This window comes from Drosophila obscura, unplaced genomic scaffold, assembly GCF_018151105.1.
Source record: "Drosophila obscura isolate BZ-5 IFL unplaced genomic scaffold, ASM1815110v1 contig_4, whole genome shotgun sequence".
Classification (NCBI taxonomy): Eukaryota; Metazoa; Arthropoda; class Insecta; order Diptera; family Drosophilidae; genus Drosophila; species Drosophila obscura.
Window position 1 is genome coordinate 3,036,839 of NW_024542828.1, and position 20,391 is coordinate 3,057,229.

General features: G+C 45.3%; 7 protein-coding genes across 8 annotated transcripts in view; 3 read left to right on the forward strand and 4 right to left on the reverse strand.

The window, feature by feature from the left end:
• LOC111072968 (ras-like protein family member 10B) overlaps positions 1 to 2,352 on the forward strand; it is a 39,104-nt gene extending 36,752 nt beyond the window's left edge. The window contains 1 exon segment of the mRNA XM_022365069.2: positions 23 to 2,352. Coding sequence (XP_022220761.2) covers positions 23 to 200 — 178 coding nt within the window. The 3' untranslated portion in view covers positions 201 to 2,352.
• A 1,141-nt stretch (positions 2,353 to 3,493) lies between these two features.
• LOC111071534 (eukaryotic translation initiation factor 2-alpha kinase) lies at positions 3,494 to 9,020 on the reverse strand. Of its 2 annotated transcripts, none has more exons than XM_022362942.2 (4): positions 8,523 to 9,020; positions 6,844 to 7,594; positions 5,601 to 6,788; positions 3,494 to 5,542 (listed from the first exon to the last, which is right to left on the reverse strand). In XM_022362942.2, exons 1-4 carry the CDS (start codon positions 8,729 to 8,731, stop codon positions 4,154 to 4,156), a joined length of 3,537 nt encoding a protein of 1,178 aa, XP_022218634.2. In that variant the 5' UTR covers positions 8,732 to 9,020; the 3' UTR covers positions 3,494 to 4,153. The 2 variants fall into 2 exon arrangements, with proteins under 2 accessions (XP_022218634.2, XP_022218643.2); XM_022362951.2 differs by lacking the exon at positions 8,523 to 9,020 and adding an exon at positions 8,178 to 8,399.
• Positions 9,021 to 9,498: 478 nt separating this feature from the next.
• LOC111071547 (60S ribosomal protein L35a) lies at positions 9,499 to 10,531 on the reverse strand. The gene is made up of 4 exons (XM_022362962.2): positions 10,467 to 10,531; positions 9,956 to 10,184; positions 9,665 to 9,892; positions 9,499 to 9,599 (listed from the first exon to the last, which is right to left on the reverse strand). The coding sequence occupies exons 2-4, from the start codon at positions 10,175 to 10,177 to the stop codon at positions 9,576 to 9,578; spliced, it is 474 nt and encodes a 157-aa protein (XP_022218654.1). The 5' UTR covers positions 10,178 to 10,184; positions 10,467 to 10,531; the 3' UTR covers positions 9,499 to 9,575.
• A 2,453-nt stretch (positions 10,532 to 12,984) lies between these two features.
• Positions 12,985 to 14,946, forward strand: LOC111073578 (polymerase delta-interacting protein 2). The gene is made up of 4 exons (XM_022365955.2): positions 12,985 to 13,395; positions 13,501 to 13,948; positions 14,007 to 14,348; positions 14,403 to 14,946. Exons 1-4 carry the CDS (start codon positions 13,286 to 13,288, stop codon positions 14,787 to 14,789), a joined length of 1,287 nt encoding a protein of 428 aa, XP_022221647.2. The 5' UTR covers positions 12,985 to 13,285; the 3' UTR covers positions 14,790 to 14,946.
• LOC111073587 (39S ribosomal protein L44, mitochondrial) lies at positions 14,846 to 16,046 on the reverse strand. The gene is made up of 2 exons (XM_022365968.2): positions 15,916 to 16,046; positions 14,846 to 15,861 (listed from the first exon to the last, which is right to left on the reverse strand). The coding sequence occupies exons 1-2, from the start codon at positions 15,980 to 15,982 to the stop codon at positions 14,960 to 14,962; spliced, it is 969 nt and encodes a 322-aa protein (XP_022221660.2). The 5' UTR covers positions 15,983 to 16,046; the 3' UTR covers positions 14,846 to 14,959.
• Positions 16,047 to 16,838: 792 nt separating this feature from the next.
• LOC111075127 (SWI/SNF-related matrix-associated actin-dependent regulator of chromatin subfamily B member 1) lies at positions 16,839 to 18,261 on the forward strand. Its single transcript, XM_022368242.2, has 2 exons — positions 16,839 to 17,218; positions 17,286 to 18,261. The coding sequence occupies exons 1-2, from the start codon at positions 16,947 to 16,949 to the stop codon at positions 18,124 to 18,126; spliced, it is 1,113 nt and encodes a 370-aa protein (XP_022223934.1). The 5' UTR covers positions 16,839 to 16,946; the 3' UTR covers positions 18,127 to 18,261.
• LOC111075118 (histone deacetylase 3) lies at positions 18,250 to 20,069 on the reverse strand. The gene is made up of 3 exons (XM_022368230.1): positions 19,630 to 20,069; positions 19,471 to 19,559; positions 18,250 to 19,408 (listed from the first exon to the last, which is right to left on the reverse strand). Exons 1-3 carry the CDS (start codon positions 19,785 to 19,787, stop codon positions 18,345 to 18,347), a joined length of 1,311 nt encoding a protein of 436 aa, XP_022223922.1. The 5' UTR covers positions 19,788 to 20,069; the 3' UTR covers positions 18,250 to 18,344.
• Between the last annotated feature and the right edge of the window lie 322 nt (positions 20,070 to 20,391).

Sequence of the window (20,391 nt, forward strand, 5' to 3'; positions counted from 1 at the left end):
CTATTCTGGCTCTTTTTTGTAGATACAACTACAAAATCGGCGACGTATTCCGTGAGCTAATGGGCTGCACGAGCAGTGGGAGCAGCACGGGAGGTGGCGGCGGCGTTGGCGGTGGCGGCGGTATCGCTGGAGGAGGCGGTGGCTTTGGCACTGAGTTCTCACAATCAACTAGGAATAAAGGACGCTGTACAATACTTTAGCAAATGTTGCATAAGTTTTTTAAGCAAACGTTTTGATCTAGCGCGTAAATACGAGTGTCCCGGGTGGATACTTTTGCAGCTGCTTGTTGCCGACAGCATGGGGCAAGATGTGGTGGCACGTTGGCGTATACGCAATCTCCTTAAGGCCAACTGCAGCAGCAGCAGCAACAGAGGCAACATCAACAGAAGAAACAACATTGTTGCCCCATGGCAATGCCTGCAGATGCATATTTTAGCATACATTTTAGTGGCCACACTTTGCAGTTGTCCCCGTGTGTCGACTCCCCCCTTCCCTTTCTTCTTTTGCCTTCGCTTTTGTTTGCCATTATTACAACATTTTGCTGGCTGCTTTTATGGGTTGCATCGCATTTTTGTTTGCAAGAGCTTCGTTCATTTAAATGCCAATGCGAATGGAAATGGGACTGGCAATGGCACGGCAATGGCTGTCGAACCCCAGATACATTTGGCCAGGAGCAAGAGCCAAAGCCCAGATCCCAAGCCAGAGCCAACGAACATCATCCTCCTGCTGACAACTTTTTTGCAGTCGCATTCGCATTTTCATTTGCAATTCAATGCCCGCAAGCCTGGCAGGAAGAGCAGCACAGCTGACATGAATATTCAGCACAAACAATAAGAGTATCCCCGAAGATATACAACAATTGAAAAAGTTTTAATTTTATTTAATTATCATCGTTGTCGCTATATGTAGCTATTATTTTGTTCGTCGTGGAATCGTAAATAGGCAATTAATCCCACCATAATTTACAATACATTTTATGTAACGAACGAATAACCTTGTTATGGAAACCAAACCAGAATCGTATAAGTAATGTCTATATTTAAGCTATACATACACACATACATATACATATATGTACGATAAACATACTTTAACGTTGTGATCATTTCAAGAATTAGTTCTTAAGCAAAACCACAAACAAAGCGTCAGCGAATGTCAAGTCTCCACAACAACAACAAAAACTGGATTAAAAGCAAATAATGTACGTAATTATAGGTCAACATAAGAGCAAGTTAAGTACGAGTATTTGGGAGTATTACAATCATGCCATTACAATGCTCAATCGATTTATAGCCATAATTATCTGCTGCACCTCACATTCAAAGGGTATTAGTGGGTTCATTTCATTGCCTGTAGGGAAATATGTTACAAGAAATACAAGAATTATACTAGGTCAATACTCGTAAGTGTGAATGACAGCTTAGGGTTCTTCATGCATCGTGTAAGGAACCCTAAGCCTGAAGCCTTAAGACACAAAAATGCAAACAATTATGCCATATTAAACCGATACACACTAAACTAAGAGAATTATAACTTGATTAAAACGCACAAAATACCGACGATTGTGTTATTATTTTTAGTGATAACGGCCCAATCCATCACATACCCGAAAACTGTTCAACCTTAGGCTAGAAATAAAGTTTAAGGTGCAACAGCAGGTGTTTGGTGTAGCGTAGTGTAGCGGCAACAACATGTTAGTTAGTTAGGTAACATACATACACACATATATCACACAATCTGTTGGACACCGCCTAGGTAGCTGCGAGTCATTGCGAGTCTACTACGTAATAAATACATACCACACCATACCAAACCGATCTCTTTCTTTACCTCAAACAGCAACAAACTCAAAGCAACTCAAAAGAAAAGCAATCAAGGCTGACTTTGTACATAGAGATTTCAACTAAATGAACTTTGCGAATATGCTATGAACCGACTTTTACAGCAATATAAGTATTAATGGGGGGGGGAAAACGAAACTATTGTAGTTACGTACGTATATGTATGTATACATAAATAATTATAAATCTAACTGATATTCAAAGTAGATAACTGGGCGCACTGCCAAAATTGGTTCCACTCCCAGTTGAGTGTTCGATTAAGAATGGTTATAGGAATGAATTAAGATTACTGAAAAAGAAATGGAAAAAAAATTTTTAGAACTTATTTGAAGGGTAAACAATGGAATGGCGATAATAAACACACATTAAATGATACAAAATTTGCAACAAAAAATATTGTTCATAAATAGGAAATACAAATTCTATAATTGTGGCTTTGATAAAGGACATATATTGTTAACAAATCATTAATACAAATATAGCTATAGTTGCTTACTTGTAAACCACCCATTTTTCAATTAAAGTTTCATTCTTCCTTCACCAGCACTGAACTGATCCCAACTAGAGAAATGTGTTCATAGCCACTGTCACTACCCAACACTGAAAAATGCATTACTGCATTCCCAACAACAGTCTGTCTTTCTCCTCAACAAGTAAGCAACCGGCAAGCACTTACATCGACACATTTATATGATATATACCCATATACATATATACATATATACGAGTAAATCTAAATATAATTGTATGTATTTGGTTCGAGTTTTTGCCTTTGATTTTCAACATTTACGGATTCGTCAAAATGGCTGTTAATTTTTGGAAAATAATAAAAATGCTAAACGCTAAAACAGTTGAATGGAAATTAAACAATAATTAAAAGAAAACGCAACAATGGACAATTGTTGAATCTTTGTAAATTTAAGCAACGCCTTGCCTCTGCAACTGATTGAAGCAAGCGAAAGTGGAAAATATATATACATACATATGTATGTACATAGGTGTAGCATTATAATAATTAAAATCTAAACATTTAAATAATGTATTGAGAAATCAGATGCTTCAGCCGCTTGTTGTTTGTTCAGAGCCATCTAATTAATCTTAAGTGAGGGCAGCAGCAGCTAAAATTTAGATGCCTATTATTAAAAATGCATAATATTGAAACGGATCTCTGTTACATTTTTGTAAACCAAATGCAATGAAGCGTAGAAAACAAATGTTAATCGGACAGAAGCTCGTAAACGCACCGAAAACCTAAATGTTAAGCAATTTAATATATTTAAAAAAAAAAGCCCCAACCCGGATATTGTCTACAAACAAATTGTGCTCAGTGTGCGCAGGCACTGTACCGATGATGAATATTCGGCGACTAAACGTTAGAACTGTAGAGAATGTTTTTGAAAAATGCGCAAAAGACGCAAATAAAACACAAAATAAAGTGATACAAAATATATAAATGGAGTTTATTTTTTATTTAAACGTCCTTGCTCGCAACGCACTACAGTGGGGCTTGGACTCGAGACACACACGAGAATGCTTCAAAAGAGAATGTCTGAGAAACAACATAAAAACAACATAAAACTCGAGTGCATGATTTAATACTTTGATGGTTCAAGTTAAGTTTCGCTGGTAAGTGTTTTTTGTTATAAGACTTCATCCAAATTCAAAAAGACTGCCTAAAGCTAATTTAAACAAAAAATCAACCGAAACCCTTGGAAATACCACAGCGGACCTGTATTCCCCCAGACAATCGCCTGACATTGTCATGTCATTAATAAAATCAATTATGATTCAACATTATCGCAGTCGGCAATTAGAAAACATTTCCATTGTTTGTATTTTTAAACAGTTTTATTTCTCCTTATCACCTAGATCTAAAAACAAACTTTCGCATTAGCTGATAGCACAAATCAGGAAGGGGCTACTTCGGTAGAAACAAACTTGGACAAACAATTTGGGGCGGGGCACACAACTCAATCGTAAATCGTAAATTGTAAATCATAAACTTATTCTAGCGACTTTTTTTTGGGAGTACATCAATGTGTATATTTATCATAAGTCTTATAAACAAAAGCACTTTGCGACACGCAAGAGTTTTAAAAGGTGAACGTAATACAAAACCTATTAAGTAGAATGCTACCAAATAAATGATCCTCCGACTTTGTGGTAGTTTCCGAGGTCAGCGGATGAGGCATAGCCAGGTGAGAGGATGGTTAAAACAGAAACGGCGATGGGACACTTTTGGTGAATACATAACTTACATACGAAATGTTAACAGATGACTTAAATTGGTGTCTGCCTCGGGCCGTCGTCTATCACTGATGCTGTTGAGGATCGCTGGAGCTGCTGAAGGTGCGGCTGCGACTCAGGCGACGGGCTGCCTCAACTAGAGCCGCCTGCTCGCTGCGTCCGTCTGCCAGGTGGTCGGGCAGTCTCAGAATATCATGCAGCTGATGCTTCAGCTGCTTCGTCTGTGGCCGCTGATCGGGATTGGCGGACAGCATCTGCTGGAGCAGCTCATACTGACCGGGGTAATTGTTGGCAAAGTCCTTCGGGTACTGGCCCTCTCGCAGGCCACGGAGCGTCTTGATGCGCTCCATTTCGGTGCAGAAGTACACGTGAAGCTCAAAGAAGATCAGACCCAGCGAATAGATATCCACTCTGTAGTCGTAGTGCCGACCCAGGAGCTGCTCCGGCGACATGTACAGGTGGGTGCCCACCTGCTGCGTGTGCCGGGCACAGGAGGGCAGGCCACTCTGATCGCCACACTTGGCCACCAGATTAGGTATGTCCGCCATGTCGGTGACCAGGCCAAAGTCTCCAATTTTAATTTTTCCATCCTGCGAGAAGAATATATTGCTTGGCTTCAGATCACGATGAATGAGACCCTTCAGGTGTACATAGTCCACGGCATCCACAATCTGATGGAAGATGTCGGCAATGTGTGAAGCCCGAGCCTCGGTTCGATTCTCCCGCAGCCAGTCGCGCAGGCTCTCTTTGCGGCAGAGCTGCATCTGGATGTAGAGGTAAACCTTGCTGGGCTTGGACACCACTCCATTTTGCATGGTGGCACTCGGAGGTGTGCCATGGCTGCCATTTGGCTGATGATTGTAATTGTGATTCTGGGCCAGGGCCAGGGTGAGTGGTTTCTTGCGGAGCCTATCCGAATCCCCAGCATCGTCACTGCCATTGCCCTTGGAGCGCACGGATTCGATTTGAAAAGAGTTCGACACCAGCGGATGCTGCGAGTAGTTAATGTTCTTCAAATCGAACGACGCAGAGTGGATGTCAATGGAGACGGAGCTGCCATGCAGTGGTCCTTCTCTCCTACTCTCATCATCCTCTTCATAGTCATCCTCCTGCTCCTGATCGCCTGCTCGCAAAGCTGCCGACTGCGACTCACTGCGAAACTCAATCAACGAGTCCTCTTCCTCATCGTCATCATCGTCATACTCCTCCTTGATGTTTCTGAGTCCGCCTGTATCGCCATTGCCGTGAAAGTCATGGCTGCAGGCTGTGCTATTGGCCGCATCCGAGACCCAGGACAAGAGCTGCTGATGCCGCTTCTCCTGCAACTGATCGGCCATTGAGGGGAGTGTGCTCTCGTCGGGCGTTTCGATTTGTATGGAAGTTGACAGCTCGTGGGCCAACAGCTTGCGGTCTTCCTCCTCCTGCCAACCAGTTGGCGGTGTCTCCGTCCAGGACTGCAACGAAATTAAACGTTTATAATCTCTTCTCTGATTACACCCAAGGATTACTCACATGAAAGTAGCGTACAATATTGTGGTGCTCACAGCTGGCCAGAGTGCGGGCCTCACGCAAAACCCTCTGCCGAGAAGACTCCTTATTTGGCAGCGTGATCCGCTTGACGGCATAGTGATTCTCATCCAGCTTATTCTTGGCCTCGAAGACCACACCGAAGCCGCCGCGACCCAGGCATGTCATCAGATCAAAATCGGTCTGGAAACGTGAGGTGTAATGCTCACCCGAGTGCGTGGTGGACTCGGATAGCGAACGCTGAGTATTTCCACTGCCCGGAAAGCTAAAGCGATTGCCAGTACGCTGCTGCTGATGATGATGTTGATGTGACATTGGCACAACGGGTCCGAGTAGCGCCCGAGTGGATGCCTCAGTCGCCTCGATTGCTGTCTGAACCGGCACATGCCGTTCAATCACCAAATACTCGCGTTCCACACGCTGATTCCGCTGTCCCATGAAGATGTTTAGGATAACCGCAGAGGTGAAAGCAATCACCACAATCTCCTTCCACCAGAACCACAGCGACAGGATCACAACCTTCACTGGAGCATCGATATCGTCCAGGCTAAAGCCAAGACCATCATTGCTGCTATGATTGCCGGTGGCGTCTGCTCCCCCAGTTGTGTTGCTGCCCGAAGACGAAGGTGGCGCCTCAATGGCGGGCAGTCCAGTGGATGTCTCGTTCGTGCCACACTCTGACTCCGACTCCAGCTCGTTAGATCCCGTAAAGAAGTAATATCCGTTGCCATTGACAAACTCCGATGCATTCAGCACGGACTGGGCGGCCACTGCGAAATTCTGATCATCATATGGCACCAGCTCGCTTCCTTGGGTCGGCGGCTCCTCCCCAATCACCTCGGGATCTATCTGATTGGCTTGGAAGATCACCAGGGAATGGCTACTGGCTGCTATGGGTTTCCAGGGTATCTTGGGCATCAGACTGGTATCGCCTGTCAGCTGCTGATAGACCTGCGTCTGGTCCATTATCTCCTGGCGTAACCGTATCGACTCTTGTATATACAGTTGCTTGTCGTACATCCCCAGATAGATGGAGGGCGCGCTTGATGGTCTGCTGTTGGGTAGCTCCTCCTCATCCTGGTCCCACAGCCACTGGGCCGAGCTGAACAAATCAATGGCCTTTAGCTCGTCGTCGGCATTGGTGTTCCAGGCACTCACAATGGGATGATCAAACTGCAGGAAGATTGGCTTAAAACTGGGCGTGTTCCGGCTTTGATCCGACACTCACCTTATACTTCCAGAGCATGTCGTGGGGGTTGCTCTTGCTGAAAGCGCAAATGATCCCCTCTGGCACCACCACTTTGATATCCACATCCAGCACGGCCAGCTCCAGCTCATCGCGTGGCTGCATGTGACACTCTGAGGCCCGCACCATGTCCAGCTCGTGCTGTCCGACACTAAAGTTCCAGCGTTCCATGCCCGTGCGAGATTCGACGGCTCGCACAGTCTGCGTTTGGCGGCGCACCACGATGACATCATCCAGCAGCGGATCATGCGCCACAATATAGCCAGCCTCATCTCTAATCTGGTCATCATCATCATCACCCGCATCGTCTGGCAATGGCTCTTCCTTGAGGTCCTCGATAGTGTCGTTAATGGTGCGACCCTCGGCCGTGACATTCGCACAGCCATTGATGGAGCATTCGTAGAGCAGCTGACCGGTACGGGCAGAGACGCCATATGTGCGGGTCTCCTTGCCACCCGATATGACCAGATCGTCGCTAAACTTGGCACTGGAACTAAGCAAATGTTCCGCTGTAATGGGTATGGGATCTATGGAGTCGCCATCGAATTTGTATATCCCACCACTGAGCGAGGGAATCATGCGAACGAATTGCCCATTGTTCGTGAGTTCCAGGCGGTGGATGCTCGAGGAGATCAGTGGTCCTGGTCCAGTGGGCACACTCCAGCGCAGCTTCCCCGACTTGGCTATATCCAAAGCGCTCAGTCGTCCATCCAGTGTTGTTATGTAGAGTAATCTGTGGGGGGGAGACAACAGCACCGACATTAGCTTTAGTTCAAGCACGAAAAACACCACGTCGAGTCCCTGACCTAATCAACAAATTTACTCTTATCGCCAATTGATTAATTTACAACGCATAACATCGGCATTTCCATATTGCATCAAATTATTGCATCATTTAATGCAAGGATAACTAGATGGATATCCGTTCTTTTATCCGCTCAAAATGGTCACACTGTCAGCTGGCATGAGGGCAAGGGGGAGCACAGCTGATGCCGTGCCAGAAAAAAAAAACCAACAAGTGGTTTTGGCCCCCATTTCTCTGCGTGCCATCTCGCTCGCACACACGGAAGATACGAAAATGGCGCCCTCCAAATGTGGCGCAAAGCAAACGCCAAGAAGAATGGTGAAATTCGAAATGTTTTAAACAAACTCGCACTCGCAGAAAGCAGAAATCAACACAAATAAGTGAAACGAAACCCGTTTTTTACTGTGTGCATAACTAAACATATCGCACATCACAGCCGTATCTTTTATCTGGCGCAAACAAAAACGCTAGACTAAAAACAGTTTGACTTTTTCTTTTGCACATGACTCACCGCATGCTTGATAAGGTGCGTTCCCTGATTACTACTATTTAAGCGTAGTTGGAGGAGGGTCAACAGATATTTTCATAGGGTTCAGTGGCTGTCCTTGAACCAATTCGATATTTCTAACGTTAGAAATAGGAATCAAACACTCAATTTTCTATGCCTCTCATTATGTTCACGATTTAGAATTTTTCCAATAGTTTAATCCGAAATAAATGTCATTTTTTTCAATATTTGCCCAGCTGCTTTTGCTTTTGTGACTGTGGTGTAGAGCGAACATTCGAGAACATTTTCATCAGAATGCGTACGAAAAGGGTCACACACAACACAACACACACAACTGCTTCTTCTTACCGCCGTCCGATCCGGCGTTCGTCCCGCTCCACACAGTGTGTGAGGGCCGGCGGGGGATGGGAGCCCGCCTGCTGGAGTTCCGAATCCGTTCCTGCTCCTGCTGCCGCTGGTGCCATTGCCGCCACAATCGAGGTGATCATGGTCAGCTGGAGGATCAGGTTGCGTCGCCGTTGCGTGAAGATGCCATTCAGTCCATCCTGTATGCCCATTATACGTACATATACGTAAGTTCTGATGGTTTTTGTTAGTGTTCTTCGGTGTTTATGGAATGTATAAATTAGGTATTAATTGGCTTGTGCAACGGTGACGTGTTGACGCGAATTTGGTCGATGGTGGTGTAACAGCAGCAGCAGCAGGAGCACCCATCAAAGTCGGCGCACATTTCCTCATAACTTCCCGGCGCGCACAAAAATAAAAAATTCTATTTATGTATATATCTAATTGTATTACAAAATAATTTAATTTTAAACAATTTTTTTTGTTTTCGTTCCGACCCGCAACACGCTGCTGTGCAGTGTGACCCGATTTTGATTAGTTTAAAATACAATTTTATGACGTAAATTAAATCGAGATTTCGTCAGTGCTGAAAAATACTAGGAAAATACCACGGAATACCAAAGGCTACAATCCAAGAGCACCATTGCAGCCGAAATAATTTAAGGACTTTCAAAATCGTCCTGCGGGCTGTCCATTGTGTTCCCCGGAGAATTGAGTGCCTATTCAAGCTCAAAGATGCCATAATAGACGCCACTGGATATGCAAAAAGTGGGGAAAAAACAACGAAACTACACTGTCTTGCACTCATCTAGAAGATATATAATCAATCGTTTAGGTTTTCGAAGCCAATAAGATATTCCAATATCCAGAATATTCCTCCTGGCCGAGAAGTTTAATAGTTCCGCAGATTTATAAAATACTGAAACCGAGGCTGCCCATCCAGGAGAGCGATGCAGTTGACACCAAGTTTGAGTTGTAATTAAATTTAAATGGTTTCATTTATTATAAAACGGATTTATTTTACTCTGCAGGTCAATTACTTAAGTTGCCTTTAACTTAAATCCTTGATGGGTAAAGCATCTGCAATGGAAACAATACACGTTAATGATGGGAAAACAGAGATATAGCTCGGGGGTTCAACTTACGATGCGAATGCGGTGTCCCATAGCATGACCGGGCAGATTCCTGTTGAAACGGGCACGGACAGCGCCAGTGTTGCCATGAATGCGGATAACCTTGCCCCAGACGGCGCGGACGCGGGTCTTGCGCTCGGGATGCTGTGGCACGCACTTCTTGGTCTCTGCCTTGTAGACATAGACGCAACGCTTGCCGACATAGAAATCGCCATGCTCCTTGCGGCGGGCGCCCTCAATCTGAAATAGAGAGAATATAGTTTATATCGGAATATCAATGGAAGGATATGGGATGGGGCCTACCTTGAGGATAGCCTGGTTCTCGTGCTGGTTCCTCAGACCGCGCTTGTAGCCGGTGAAGACAGCCTTGGCAAACAGACGACCGTGACGCTTGTACTTCTTGGCGGACACCTTCGCCTCCGTGGTGGCGGCCTTCTCGGCCTTTGGTGCCTTGGCGGCCTTAGGAGCCTTCTGGGCCTTTGCGGCCTTGGGCGCAGCAGCGGGCTTGGCTTGTGTGTCGGCCATGGCTTAACTGTTGGGGCAGAAAATTTCATCATTAAAACCATGCACAAAACTGTGTTACATTCAGAAGTCGTGTTGCTGGCCTATGCTGTGGCTGTAGCACTGGGCATTTGTTTTGGTTATTTCATCCACAGACATCGCACAGCTAACCACTTATTAGGCGCACAACAACTTTCTGCGAACATAGCACACATATCCATCGAGTCTTTCGAGACACTATTTCTAAAATTCACATGCATTTTCATGTATATTTTTATATTATTTTGTGCCCGACGAAAAATCGCGTACGTACCGGAAATATGTCAAAAAAGAGGGAGAACACCAGTGTGACCGAGCCTGTAACGATAAAAAATACCATCCTGCCAAAAAATAAATACCATTAAATACCAATTCAGTTTCGAGAAATACCATTTAAATACCGTACCATAAAAAAACCAGGGCAATCCAGCGATCAAACCAGACCTAACCCACTTAACACCCCTCTATTCAAAATGTTTTGCACCCTTTATTAAACCGGGGAAAATAATACTGTTTGTAAAGGCTCCTTGTAGCTCCATCCTCATCTTTACTTACAAAAAAATATGACCACCAAGATCTTTCACCTGTAATGCGTAAAATATGTTAAAGTTATATATAAGTTGTCGCCTCTGGTCGATAATGGGCTAACGTTCAATTTTATTGATTGAAATCGTATTCCATAATTTTGATATTCGGTTTAATATTACTAGTTAGTTAGCCCACTCAGCCCTAAGCAAATAATTTTATCCGATAGATACATCCATTTTCTACAAGATTAGCTAGTTTATAAAACTTCTGTTTATTGCATTTTTTACATAATAAGGTTCAAACAAAAACGGCCAAAGCATAAAACGTAAATGTTGACTAAATGTGTCGTCAGTGTTGCTGGTCCACCAAGTTTCTTCTATGCGTATGTACTCTTGTATACCTTATTTCTTTTAATTGATGTTAAATGTTTTGTTCCAAGCTGCATTGAAACATTATTTATTTTTATCCTAGATTGACATGTTTTTTACCTATATATGCACATGTTTGTGTTGTATAGATACATTTATCCCGCTTCTGATACCTATTATTGAAACCCGTGAGCTGCAAAATTTCGTTAATATCTTTCAAAACAGAGCTGAGTAGTTTCTGCATTAATTGGAGCCTGAAATTACAAACAATATCTCAAGTCCATAATATCCATTTTCCCAAGGTATGCAGATTGTTGCTCATTCCGTGCCAAAGTTGCACAACAATGCTGCTACTTCATTTCCCCAAGTTGCTGAATTTTTTCCCATACAAATCAAATGTATCTTACGGGAACTTCGCAGCAATGAATCTACGTTCAAAATAATCAGCACCAACCAATGAAACCTTTTTCATTGATATAGGTATTTACATAGGTACAGTTTCAGTATTTATTGGTAAAAGGGAATTTATTTTCTTTCATACGTGCGTGCGTTTTTAGAAAAATTTATTTATGTGATCAGAGAAAGTTAGGTATTGATCTACTTAAATTTGAGAATCGTACATTTATATTTATCTTGGGAGTCTGCCAATTTCATTTGGCCATATAAATCCACGCCAGACCCGATTTGGCCTCCTCTTAGGCAGACGGCCTATCATCAATAATAAATATTTTCTTTTTGTACCCAAAAAATACTTATCGATAGAGAATCCGTTACAAAAGTAACGGTTAACCTTACGCGTTTTCAACTTTCAGCCAATCAAATCGTTCAAAATTTTCTGCAAACATTTGGGGTGGTTTTCTGGGCAAAGTCCAAAAAAATGTTCGCGCGACCATGAAAAAAGAAAATAGTGCCGAATATTTTACTTGACAAGTCCGCTGAGTACAAAAAAAATATCCATTGATATTTTTTTTAAAACCGTTCCAACCGCGTTTTAAACTTTCAGCCAATCGCGAGATTCATTGTTGCTACGCGTTCCCGTAAGATACATGTTTCTCACACCACGAAAAGTCACCACGAAAACGCTCTCTTCACCTCTGAAAAGAGAGCAAATTTTGAAAAACCTCCACGAATTGAGAGCGAAAAATGTCAGTAATTTTTGTGCGCTAAATGAGTTTGGCGGTCATTTTGAAAATTATCCTAATATATTGAAAAATAAATTGGAACTTGATTAAATATACTTATACCGATATACCGAAATAAACCATGTCATAATCAAAATGTACCGTAAATATACCGACGAACACGACAATATTGTGACATTTTGATATTCGGTTTAATATTACTAGCTACTTAGGAATTAAAAAACTGAAAATATCATTTTATCAGATAGATGAATCAATTTTCCATAATCTGGCTTATTTTAAGGACTCGACTCTCATTTATTGGAGCATTTTAGCAAAGAAGGTCAGCAAAAATTACCTTTTTTACATGGTAACTACACATTTGCTACATATCACAACGGTCACCCTGGAGGGAGGCACAACAGGGCTGCATTTTCTGATCGAATATATTTATTATTCAGGGTTTTATCTAATGTTATCAAGAAAAAAAACTAATATATTTAATAATTTCATTAAATTGAATGAACATTTAACAGATCTTAGTATTTGCTTTTTAATTCATTTTGTTGAAGTACTCTCACGTATATATATTCGAAGACAGCCGATTTTTATCAAAAAACAGCTGATTGATGAAAATCCAGTAAAACCTTTTACAATCGGGGGGGTATCAATCAAATAAAAATTAATATTATAATGTAACTATTTGAATGATTAATTTTACAGCTATCTCTAGAGCTAATTGCAAAATTTATATTCAAAGTCTGCCGGAAAATTGTCTATCGATATCGAATAAAGTGCAATCGAGTGTACTTTTTCTGTACCGAAAACAAATCAAAATTTTCATAACAATGTCGAAAACTGGATAATGTAATATTTAGAAACAAAATTTGAAGCACATGTACACAAGGAAAGCAACAGGACAGCGAGCATATACCGCCCGAATAGTCGGCCAGATCATTGCATAAAGGTGTTTTGTTTGCTATTGGGCCCGTCCCCTCCCCGACAAAACCGAAGAGAAGACGAACGGCGGCGCTGCACTTGTTCCTCTGTGATCTGTGAATTTTGAATGAATTGAGATGGGTCTGTTGATGCAAGTGTTCCAATGGGAGAGGCGGTGGCATCTGCTCCAGAGATGCGACATACTGCTGAAGCGCGGCATCAAGAAGAATGCGGCATATCCAACCAAGTGAGTCCTTGCTTCGTGGGGGAGGCAGGCAGGCAGCCAGCCAGCCTTCTGGGGGTTGTCAATTCCACTAAAAATCATTATTGCATAATCCAAATCTTTTTGCAGGCTTGCGGAAGTGGGACGATTGGTGGAGGCCAAGGATGATAAATACGAGACCGGACAGGTCTTCCTGCATCGCATCTTTGGCTACCGTGGAGTGATACTCTTTCCATGGACCGCACGCGTCTACGACCGTGATCTGCACAATCCGAGCAAGATCAACGCATCGGCAACAGCGACCGCCGCGACGCCGGCCACACCGCCCCAAGAACAACGAACCAAAGATTCTTCGCTTAGAGTTAAGCCAACATCTGCAACGTCGCCGCCATCTCTTCAGCCAGCCGATACCGCCTGGACGGGCGCACCACAGACAGCTGGCAGCCGTACCGAAGGTACCACTAGTTTGGGTACCGCCAAGACATCGGCCCACTCTCAGGTGGACACCAAAGAGGTCCGGGGCAAAGTGCAAACCTTTTATCAGGTGCTCATCGATACAAGGGATTGCCCCCACATCGTAAGACCAGAAATGTAGCCTCGAATCTTCCAGAATATAATACGAATTCTCTTTCTAGCGGGCGCAAACTGAAGCCGTAACCTTTTTGGGGAATCAGGACTCCAATCGAAGCCTGTATGCCATACCGGGCTTGGACTATGTGGCGCACGAGGACATTATGCCCTATAGCTCAACCGAAAAGCAGCCCCTGCAGCATGAGCTATTCGACAAGTTCCTGACCCCTGCCCCGGACTCGGATCCACCATTTGTGGGACAGGAAACGCTGAAGGCCTGGCAGGAGAAGAACCATCCGTGGCTGGACATGAGCGATGTGCACAAGGAGACAACGGAGAATGTACGAATCACAGTGATTCCCTTCTATATGGGCTGCAGGGAGACGCCAGCCAGCTCCGTCTATTGGGTACGTTTTAGATTGGAGTCCAAAATATTATCTAATTTTTGTCGCTCTCTTTAGTGGCGCTACTGCATTCGTCTGGAGAACCTGGGCGAGCTGAGCGTGCAGTTGCGCGAACGTCATTGGCGCATCTTCTCTCTGTCGGGCACTCTGGAGACGGTCCGTGGCCGCGGCGTGGTGGGGCAGGAGCCCATACTCAGCCCCCGCCTGCCAGCGTTCCAGTACAGCAGTCATGTTAGCCTGCAGGCGCCCAGTGGGCATATGTGGGGCACCTTCCGGCTGGAGCGTGAGGATGGCTACTCCTTTGACTGCAAGATTCCACCCTTCTCGCTGGAGAGCAAGCCGGATGACATCAGTCCGCCTGCCTCAAGCACGCCCACCGGCACGGGACACCCGGAGGAGTACGCCTCCTCACGCGATGACAAGAAGCGCGACGATACCGACTAAGTGACGGGACGGGGCGCCCATGGCAGCGCCACAAATGTTGTTGAGCCGTAGTTAAATGATTTTAAAGACACAATCTTATTTTGACGCCAATTCAGAAAGTACATGTGGATAGTGCAAATTATATTAATTAACAAAGAGGCAGTAATGCAGAACAGCAGCCCAATCTCTTCTTAGTCGCCCAGTCTCACATTCTTGGTCTCCACCTGGAGGCCAAAGTCAAAGGGACTGCGGTTGTCGTGGATATCGAAGAGACTTTGCAGCGCATCCAAAGCCGCCGTTTCTGTGGCTGTCGATACATCCTCGCCAAAGCCCTTGCCCAGCAGCTGGCGATTTGCGTAGATACCCACGTGATAAGCAGCCAGTACTGTGTTTTTGCCGCAGTCCCCCAGCAGACGGGGCTCCACCTCCCCCAGTTTACGCTGCTGGCAGATCTCGTCGAGCAATTGCAGTGGCTGCTTGGGTGTCCACAGATCCAGCATATCCTTCTGGTTCAATTGCGTGCAGATAAAGTCTCTGACGAACAGGAAGGCCCGCACTACGCCACTGGAATCTGCCAGAGCTCCAATCACCGCCTGAAGGGATTCAGCCAGGCTCTCGGGGGAAGGCGGGTATTCTGTGGTGAAGATGAGATCTTTGGTTCCCAGATGCGACGACACATTGGCCAGTGTCTCTGTGCTCAACAAATAGCTTGCAATGGCATCCTGTCCTTCCCTTGGAACCTTTGGCAGCGACTGTTTCAGAAAGGCCTCCACATAGGCCCTGGCAATGTGGCCACCCATCTTGGCCAACTGACGATTATCGGATATTTTTAGATCCGCTTCTTCAATGCCCAGTTTTCGCTGCTTCTCTTCCTCCCGGTGGGCATACGACCGCTGCGTGAAGGCCTCCTGCAGCAGCGGCAGCTCAAAGTTCTCGCCCAGTCGCTTGCCAAAGGCAAACAGTTCCGACCGGTAGTTCCACTCGACATAGCCGGCGCGGGGCTCCGGCTTCTGGGGTCCTTGTTTCTGTTGGCGATGCGCGAGTTCACGTAACGTCGGCGCGACCCAGCGCTTGATGTGACGGCGTGTTTGCACTGCCAAAATAAACTTGATTACTGTATAAACTCGGCCCAATCGAAGAGACATACCTGTGCGCACACTATTGAGGGGCCTGGCAAGCACCAGAGCACAGGCTACACCGCGAAAAAAGGACATTTCTGAGGAAAATTAAAAATTGGAAAAAGCGACGTTAACAGTGTGACCGGTATATACTGACCCTCAGAAATACCGTAAATATACCGAGGAAAAAAACGAACTTAGCCCACATAGCCCCCTCTATTTAAACGGGTGAGTTGAATAATTGTTTTTATTTGCATGGTATTTTTTTGTTACAATCTCAAACAAAATGTTTTCAAAATCGTATGGGGCGCTATTTTAGTATTGTTTTGTTACAATTTCATAAAATTTGTTTTGAAAATCTGGTCTATTAAGGAACATTTATAATTAATTAATTTTTATAATAATTAATACAGTTAAGGAACATTTATAATTAATTAATTTTTATAATTAATACAGATAAATTCAGATAATAAGGAATATATACCGTAAATATACCTGACGCTCAGAAATATACCGAAACGTATCTACTGCTACGCAACCACCGCGACTGCAGCGCTTTCCAACACTCACGGGAAAGACGCCATGTCCATGGCTGTGTGTGTGTGTGTGTGTATTAGAGCTGGCATACGATTGATAGTTGAGCCATCGATAGTTTTAAAATTGTTGACAAAAAAAAACAATCAATACTATCGTGATAGTATCGGGCTCAAATAAATATTAAAAAACCATTGAAACCCTTTAGGAACTTGTCCATTGTAAAAATTAGATGCCACCTGTCGATTTGTCTACAAATGTGTCTTCGTATTTTATAGCAGTCAATCCAAACATATCAAAAGCGCAACGACTGTAGCTCGATACTATCATGATAGTCGCAAAACCGTCGATAGTAGAGGCTAGCAGTAAAATACCGATACTATCGATAGTGCCCTCGATGGTTTGACACCTCTAATGTCCATAGCTGTGTGTGTGTGTGTATGCGGCATGAAAATTTGTTTTCTGAAAATTTGCAAAACATAAATAAGAAGAAACCAAGACTGCCGATTTTCCGAGTATACTTAAGATGGCTCTGCAGACATACGGTGATAAGCCGGTGGCCTTCCAACTGGAGGAGGGCGGCGAGTACTACTATGTGGGCTCCGAGGTGGGCAATTACATGCGCCACTTCCGTGGCATCCTCTACAAGAAGTATCCCGGCATGACGCGCATTGTCCTGTCCAATGAGGAGCGCAAGCGACTGGCCGACTCTGGCCTTAGTTCACACATTTTGGCTAGTTCCGTCTCGTTGCTGCGAGCGGTCGAAGTGGACGACATTATGGCTGGCAATGACGAGAAGTAAGTTAATCGACCCTGGGAACTTTCACTGTCAGAGTCCGAGATTACTAATGAATGCCCGTTCCAGATATCGTGCCGTTTCGGTAAACACCTCCGACACGCCTGTGCCGCGTGAGAGTAAATCCAAGAAGCAGCCACAGTATGTGCCGACGATGCCCAATTCCAGCCACTTGGATGCCGTGCCGCAGGCCACGCCCATCAACCGGAATCGGGTGCACACTAAGAAGGTGCGCACATTCCCCATGTGCTTTGACGACACGGACCCGACGGCGAGTCTGGAGAATGCTGCACAGAAGGAATGCCTGGTGCCCATACGCCTGGATATGGAGCTTGAGGGACAGAAGCTGCGTGACACCTTCACCTGGAACAAGAACGAGAGCATGATCACGCCCGAGCAGTTTGCCGAAGTACTCTGTGATGATCTGGACCTGAATCCCCTGCCCTTTGTGCCAGCCATCGCTCAGGCCATCCGCCAGCAGATTGAGGCGTTTCCAAACGATCCGCCCATTCTGGAGGAGAGCTGTGACCAGCGTGTCATAGTCAAGCTCAACATACACGTGGGCAACACGTCGCTCGTCGATCAGGTCGAGTGGGACATGTCCGAGAAGAACAACAATCCGGAGGAGTTTGCCATTAAGCTCTGTGCCGAGCTGGGATTGGGTGGAGAGTTTGTGACGGCCATAGCATATAGTATACGTGGCCAGTTGTCGTGGCACTGTCGCACATACGCCTTCAGCGAGGCACCCCTGTCCACCATCGATGTGCCATTCCGGAATCCCAGCGACGCGGATGCGTGGGCCCCATTCCTAGAGACGCTAACCGATGCCGAGATGGAGAAGAAGATCCGAGATCAAGACAGGAATACGCGGCGTATGCGACGACTGGCCAACACCACAACCGGTTGGTGATTATCCTCGTCAACCATCCAAATCGAATTCCTAAACCTAATATCATTATAATTATCGCCCCGCCTCGCCCCGTAAGAAGTAATCCAATCCCACAATCCCGAAACTCAAATACACGTGTGTCTGTCGATTTTAAAATCTAATTGTAGTCTGTTACTGTGTATTACTGTGGTTGTTCTTGACTTATTCGCATCCTTAGACTAGCACATAAGTAAGTTAATTCAACTCTCCGCCGAATCAGGCTTGTCCTGATCCTGATCCCCATCGTAGAACTCGTTCTTCGCCTCCACACTTTTGTCATCATCGGTTTGAGATATCCGTACATCGGGATCCGTTTCCTCCTTGTTACGCAGCTCCTCGATATCCATATCGGGCGGCGTCTGCACCATCTGTACGCTAGGCGAGTGCTGGCACATTTTCAGGTTCTCATAGACATGCTTCACAATCATCTCCAAATACTGTTTCGAATTGGCATTGTCCTGCCGCGAGTTAATCTCTGGATGTAGGGTAAAGTCAGGCCCGAAGAACTCGTAGTACTCCGTGACGGGCAGATCGTTGTCAATGTCCTGATCCACCAGCAGCGAGGTCTCGTGCGTCCAGCAGCGGGCCACGTTGCGTAGCGTATAGCCGCCGCCACCCACCACCAACGTGGGCACATTCAGTTCCTTGACAAACTTCACGCACTCGCCATGGCCCCGCGTACTCAGCGAGAAGCAGCCCAGACGATCGCCCGCCAGTGAGTCTGCGCCGCATTGCAGGACGATTGCCGTGGGCCGATAGAAGTCCATGATGGCTGAGATGATCGGTTTGAAGACCTGGAAGTAGCTCTGATCGTCAATGCCCTCCTTGAGCGGCACATTCACGCTGTAGTATCGACCAGACTCCGCCCCCAGCTCATACATGTCGCCCGTGCCGGGAAAGAAGTAATTCCCGTACTTGTGAAACGAGGCCGTCATCACGCGATCTGTGAGATAGAAGGCCTCCTGCACCCCATCCCCATGATGCACATCGATGTCAATGTAGAGCACACGAGGATGGTACTTCAGCAGCTCCAGAATGCCAATCACGATGTCGTTTACATAGCAGAAACCCGATGCCTCGAACTTTTTGGCATGGTGTAGGCCGCCCGACCAGTTGATGCAGATGTCGCTATGATTGTGATTCAGTTTCTGGGCACCCTCCAGCGATGCGCCCGTGTACATGGCGCAAAAGTCAAAGAGGCCATCGAACACAGGACAATCCTCGCCCACACTAAAGTGCGCCAGGTACTTGGTATAGGCGACAGCTAGAAGAGAGCAATGGCATATAGATTTTGCAGGTATTTAGCTTATTTTTAATTAAGCTTACAATTGCACTGAATGTTCTGGGGCGTCACTTGCTGCAGGTAGGCTATGTACTCGTCACTGTGAAACCTGAGCATATCCTGGGCGCTGGCTCTGAAAACGTCCGAGGGGGAGGGGAGGTGATTAGTCTTAGCCCAAGCTTCGTTGGTCTGTAGTCACTCACTTGTACGGCCTGTAGATCTTCATTTTCTTGTCAAGGCCATAGTTCATGACCAGACTATGGGTCACGGCCAGACGCTGCGGCTTCATCGGATGTCCCGCGCCATAATGAAAGTTACCCACATCGGCGTTATAGAAGTAGGATACCCTTCGATCTGTCATCACTTGGGTGCGGTGCTGGAGGCGCTGCTGCTGATGCTGCTGCTGTGGCGGGGTATGCTAACTACTAATCGTAATCCAGGTCGACGCCGGGTAGCAGGTACGTTTTCGCATATAAAATTAAAACCAAAACAGCCACGATAAACAAGAGTCGTCGCGTTGTGTCGTATTCGCCCAACAGCATGCCGCCCTTTGCTTAAAAACTGAAATAACTAATTAACGCGGCAAAAAACACGCTAGTAAATGACTTGTTAAAATGAAAACAACTTTGCCCCCAAAACCAGTGCTGCCAACTTTTCATCAGGTAAAAAAGCCGTTTCTAGCTTGGACAAGAGACAAAAAAAGCTGAAAAATTACAGAAAAAAGTATTTGAAAAAGCGTAATATATGGGTTCACTAATTTAGTGTTTTTACAGTATTAGCTCCATGAACTCTTCATACCTTATGCACAGAATGCTCATCTGCGTCTTCCTTACGTATCCAAGCCTTGAATTCTTCGCTTTTTAGCCAAGAAGCGTGGCACTTAAACATATGGTCTTTTGGCATTTCGAAAATCCAAATTTGGCAAAGAGATGATGGTTTGCTTAAAATTTACAGCAAACCTGCCA

What these genes read in the sequence shown, in the direction of transcription:
- LOC111071534 (XM_022362942.2), bottom strand. Translation starts at nt 8,731, where the DNA reads ATGGGCATACAGGATGGACTGAATGGCATCTTCACGCAACGGCGACGC. An exon ending in ACATGCTCTGGAAGTATAAG is followed by an intron (nt 6,789 to 6,843) that starts GTGAGTGTCGGA and finishes ATCTTCCTGCAG; the next exon opens with TTTGATCATCCCATTGTGAG. An exon ending in ATATTGTACGCTACTTTCAT is followed by an intron (nt 5,543 to 5,600) that starts GTGAGTAATCCT and finishes ATTTCGTTGCAG; the next exon opens with TCCTGGACGGAGACACCGCC.
- LOC111071547 (XM_022362962.2), bottom strand. Translation starts at nt 10,177, where the DNA reads ATGGCCGACACACAAGCCAAGCCCGCTGCTGCGCCCAAGGCCGCAAAG. An exon ending in AGAACCAGGCTATCCTCAAG is followed by an intron (nt 9,893 to 9,955) that starts GTAGGCCCCATC and finishes TCTCTATTTCAG; the next exon opens with ATTGAGGGCGCCCGCCGCAA. An exon ending in TGGGACACCGCATTCGCATC is followed by an intron (nt 9,600 to 9,664) that starts GTAAGTTGAACC and finishes TTTCCATTGCAG; the next exon opens with ATGCTTTACCCATCAAGGAT.
- LOC111073578 (XM_022365955.2), top strand. Translation starts at nt 13,286, where the DNA reads ATGGGTCTGTTGATGCAAGTGTTCCAATGGGAGAGGCGGTGGCATCTG. An exon ending in AATGCGGCATATCCAACCAA is followed by an intron (nt 13,396 to 13,500) that starts GTGAGTCCTTGC and finishes ATCTTTTTGCAG; the next exon opens with GCTTGCGGAAGTGGGACGAT. An exon ending in CAGCCAGCTCCGTCTATTGG is followed by an intron (nt 14,349 to 14,402) that starts GTACGTTTTAGA and finishes CGCTCTCTTTAG; the next exon opens with TGGCGCTACTGCATTCGTCT.
- LOC111073587 (XM_022365968.2), bottom strand. Translation starts at nt 15,982, where the DNA reads ATGTCCTTTTTTCGCGGTGTAGCCTGTGCTCTGGTGCTTGCCAGGCCC. An exon ending in CCTCAATAGTGTGCGCACAG is followed by an intron (nt 15,862 to 15,915) that starts GTATGTCTCTTC and finishes TTATTTTGGCAG; the next exon opens with TGCAAACACGCCGTCACATC.
- LOC111075127 (XM_022368242.2), top strand. Translation starts at nt 16,947, where the DNA reads ATGGCTCTGCAGACATACGGTGATAAGCCGGTGGCCTTCCAACTGGAG. An exon ending in ATGGCTGGCAATGACGAGAA is followed by an intron (nt 17,219 to 17,285) that starts GTAAGTTAATCG and finishes TGCCCGTTCCAG; the next exon opens with ATATCGTGCCGTTTCGGTAA.
- LOC111075118 (XM_022368230.1), bottom strand. Translation starts at nt 19,787, where the DNA reads ATGACAGATCGAAGGGTATCCTACTTCTATAACGCCGATGTGGGTAAC. An exon ending in AAGATCTACAGGCCGTACAA is followed by an intron (nt 19,560 to 19,629) that starts GTGAGTGACTAC and finishes GGACGTTTTCAG; the next exon opens with AGCCAGCGCCCAGGATATGC. An exon ending in CCAGAACATTCAGTGCAATT is followed by an intron (nt 19,409 to 19,470) that starts GTAAGCTTAATT and finishes GCTCTCTTCTAG; the next exon opens with CTGTCGCCTATACCAAGTAC.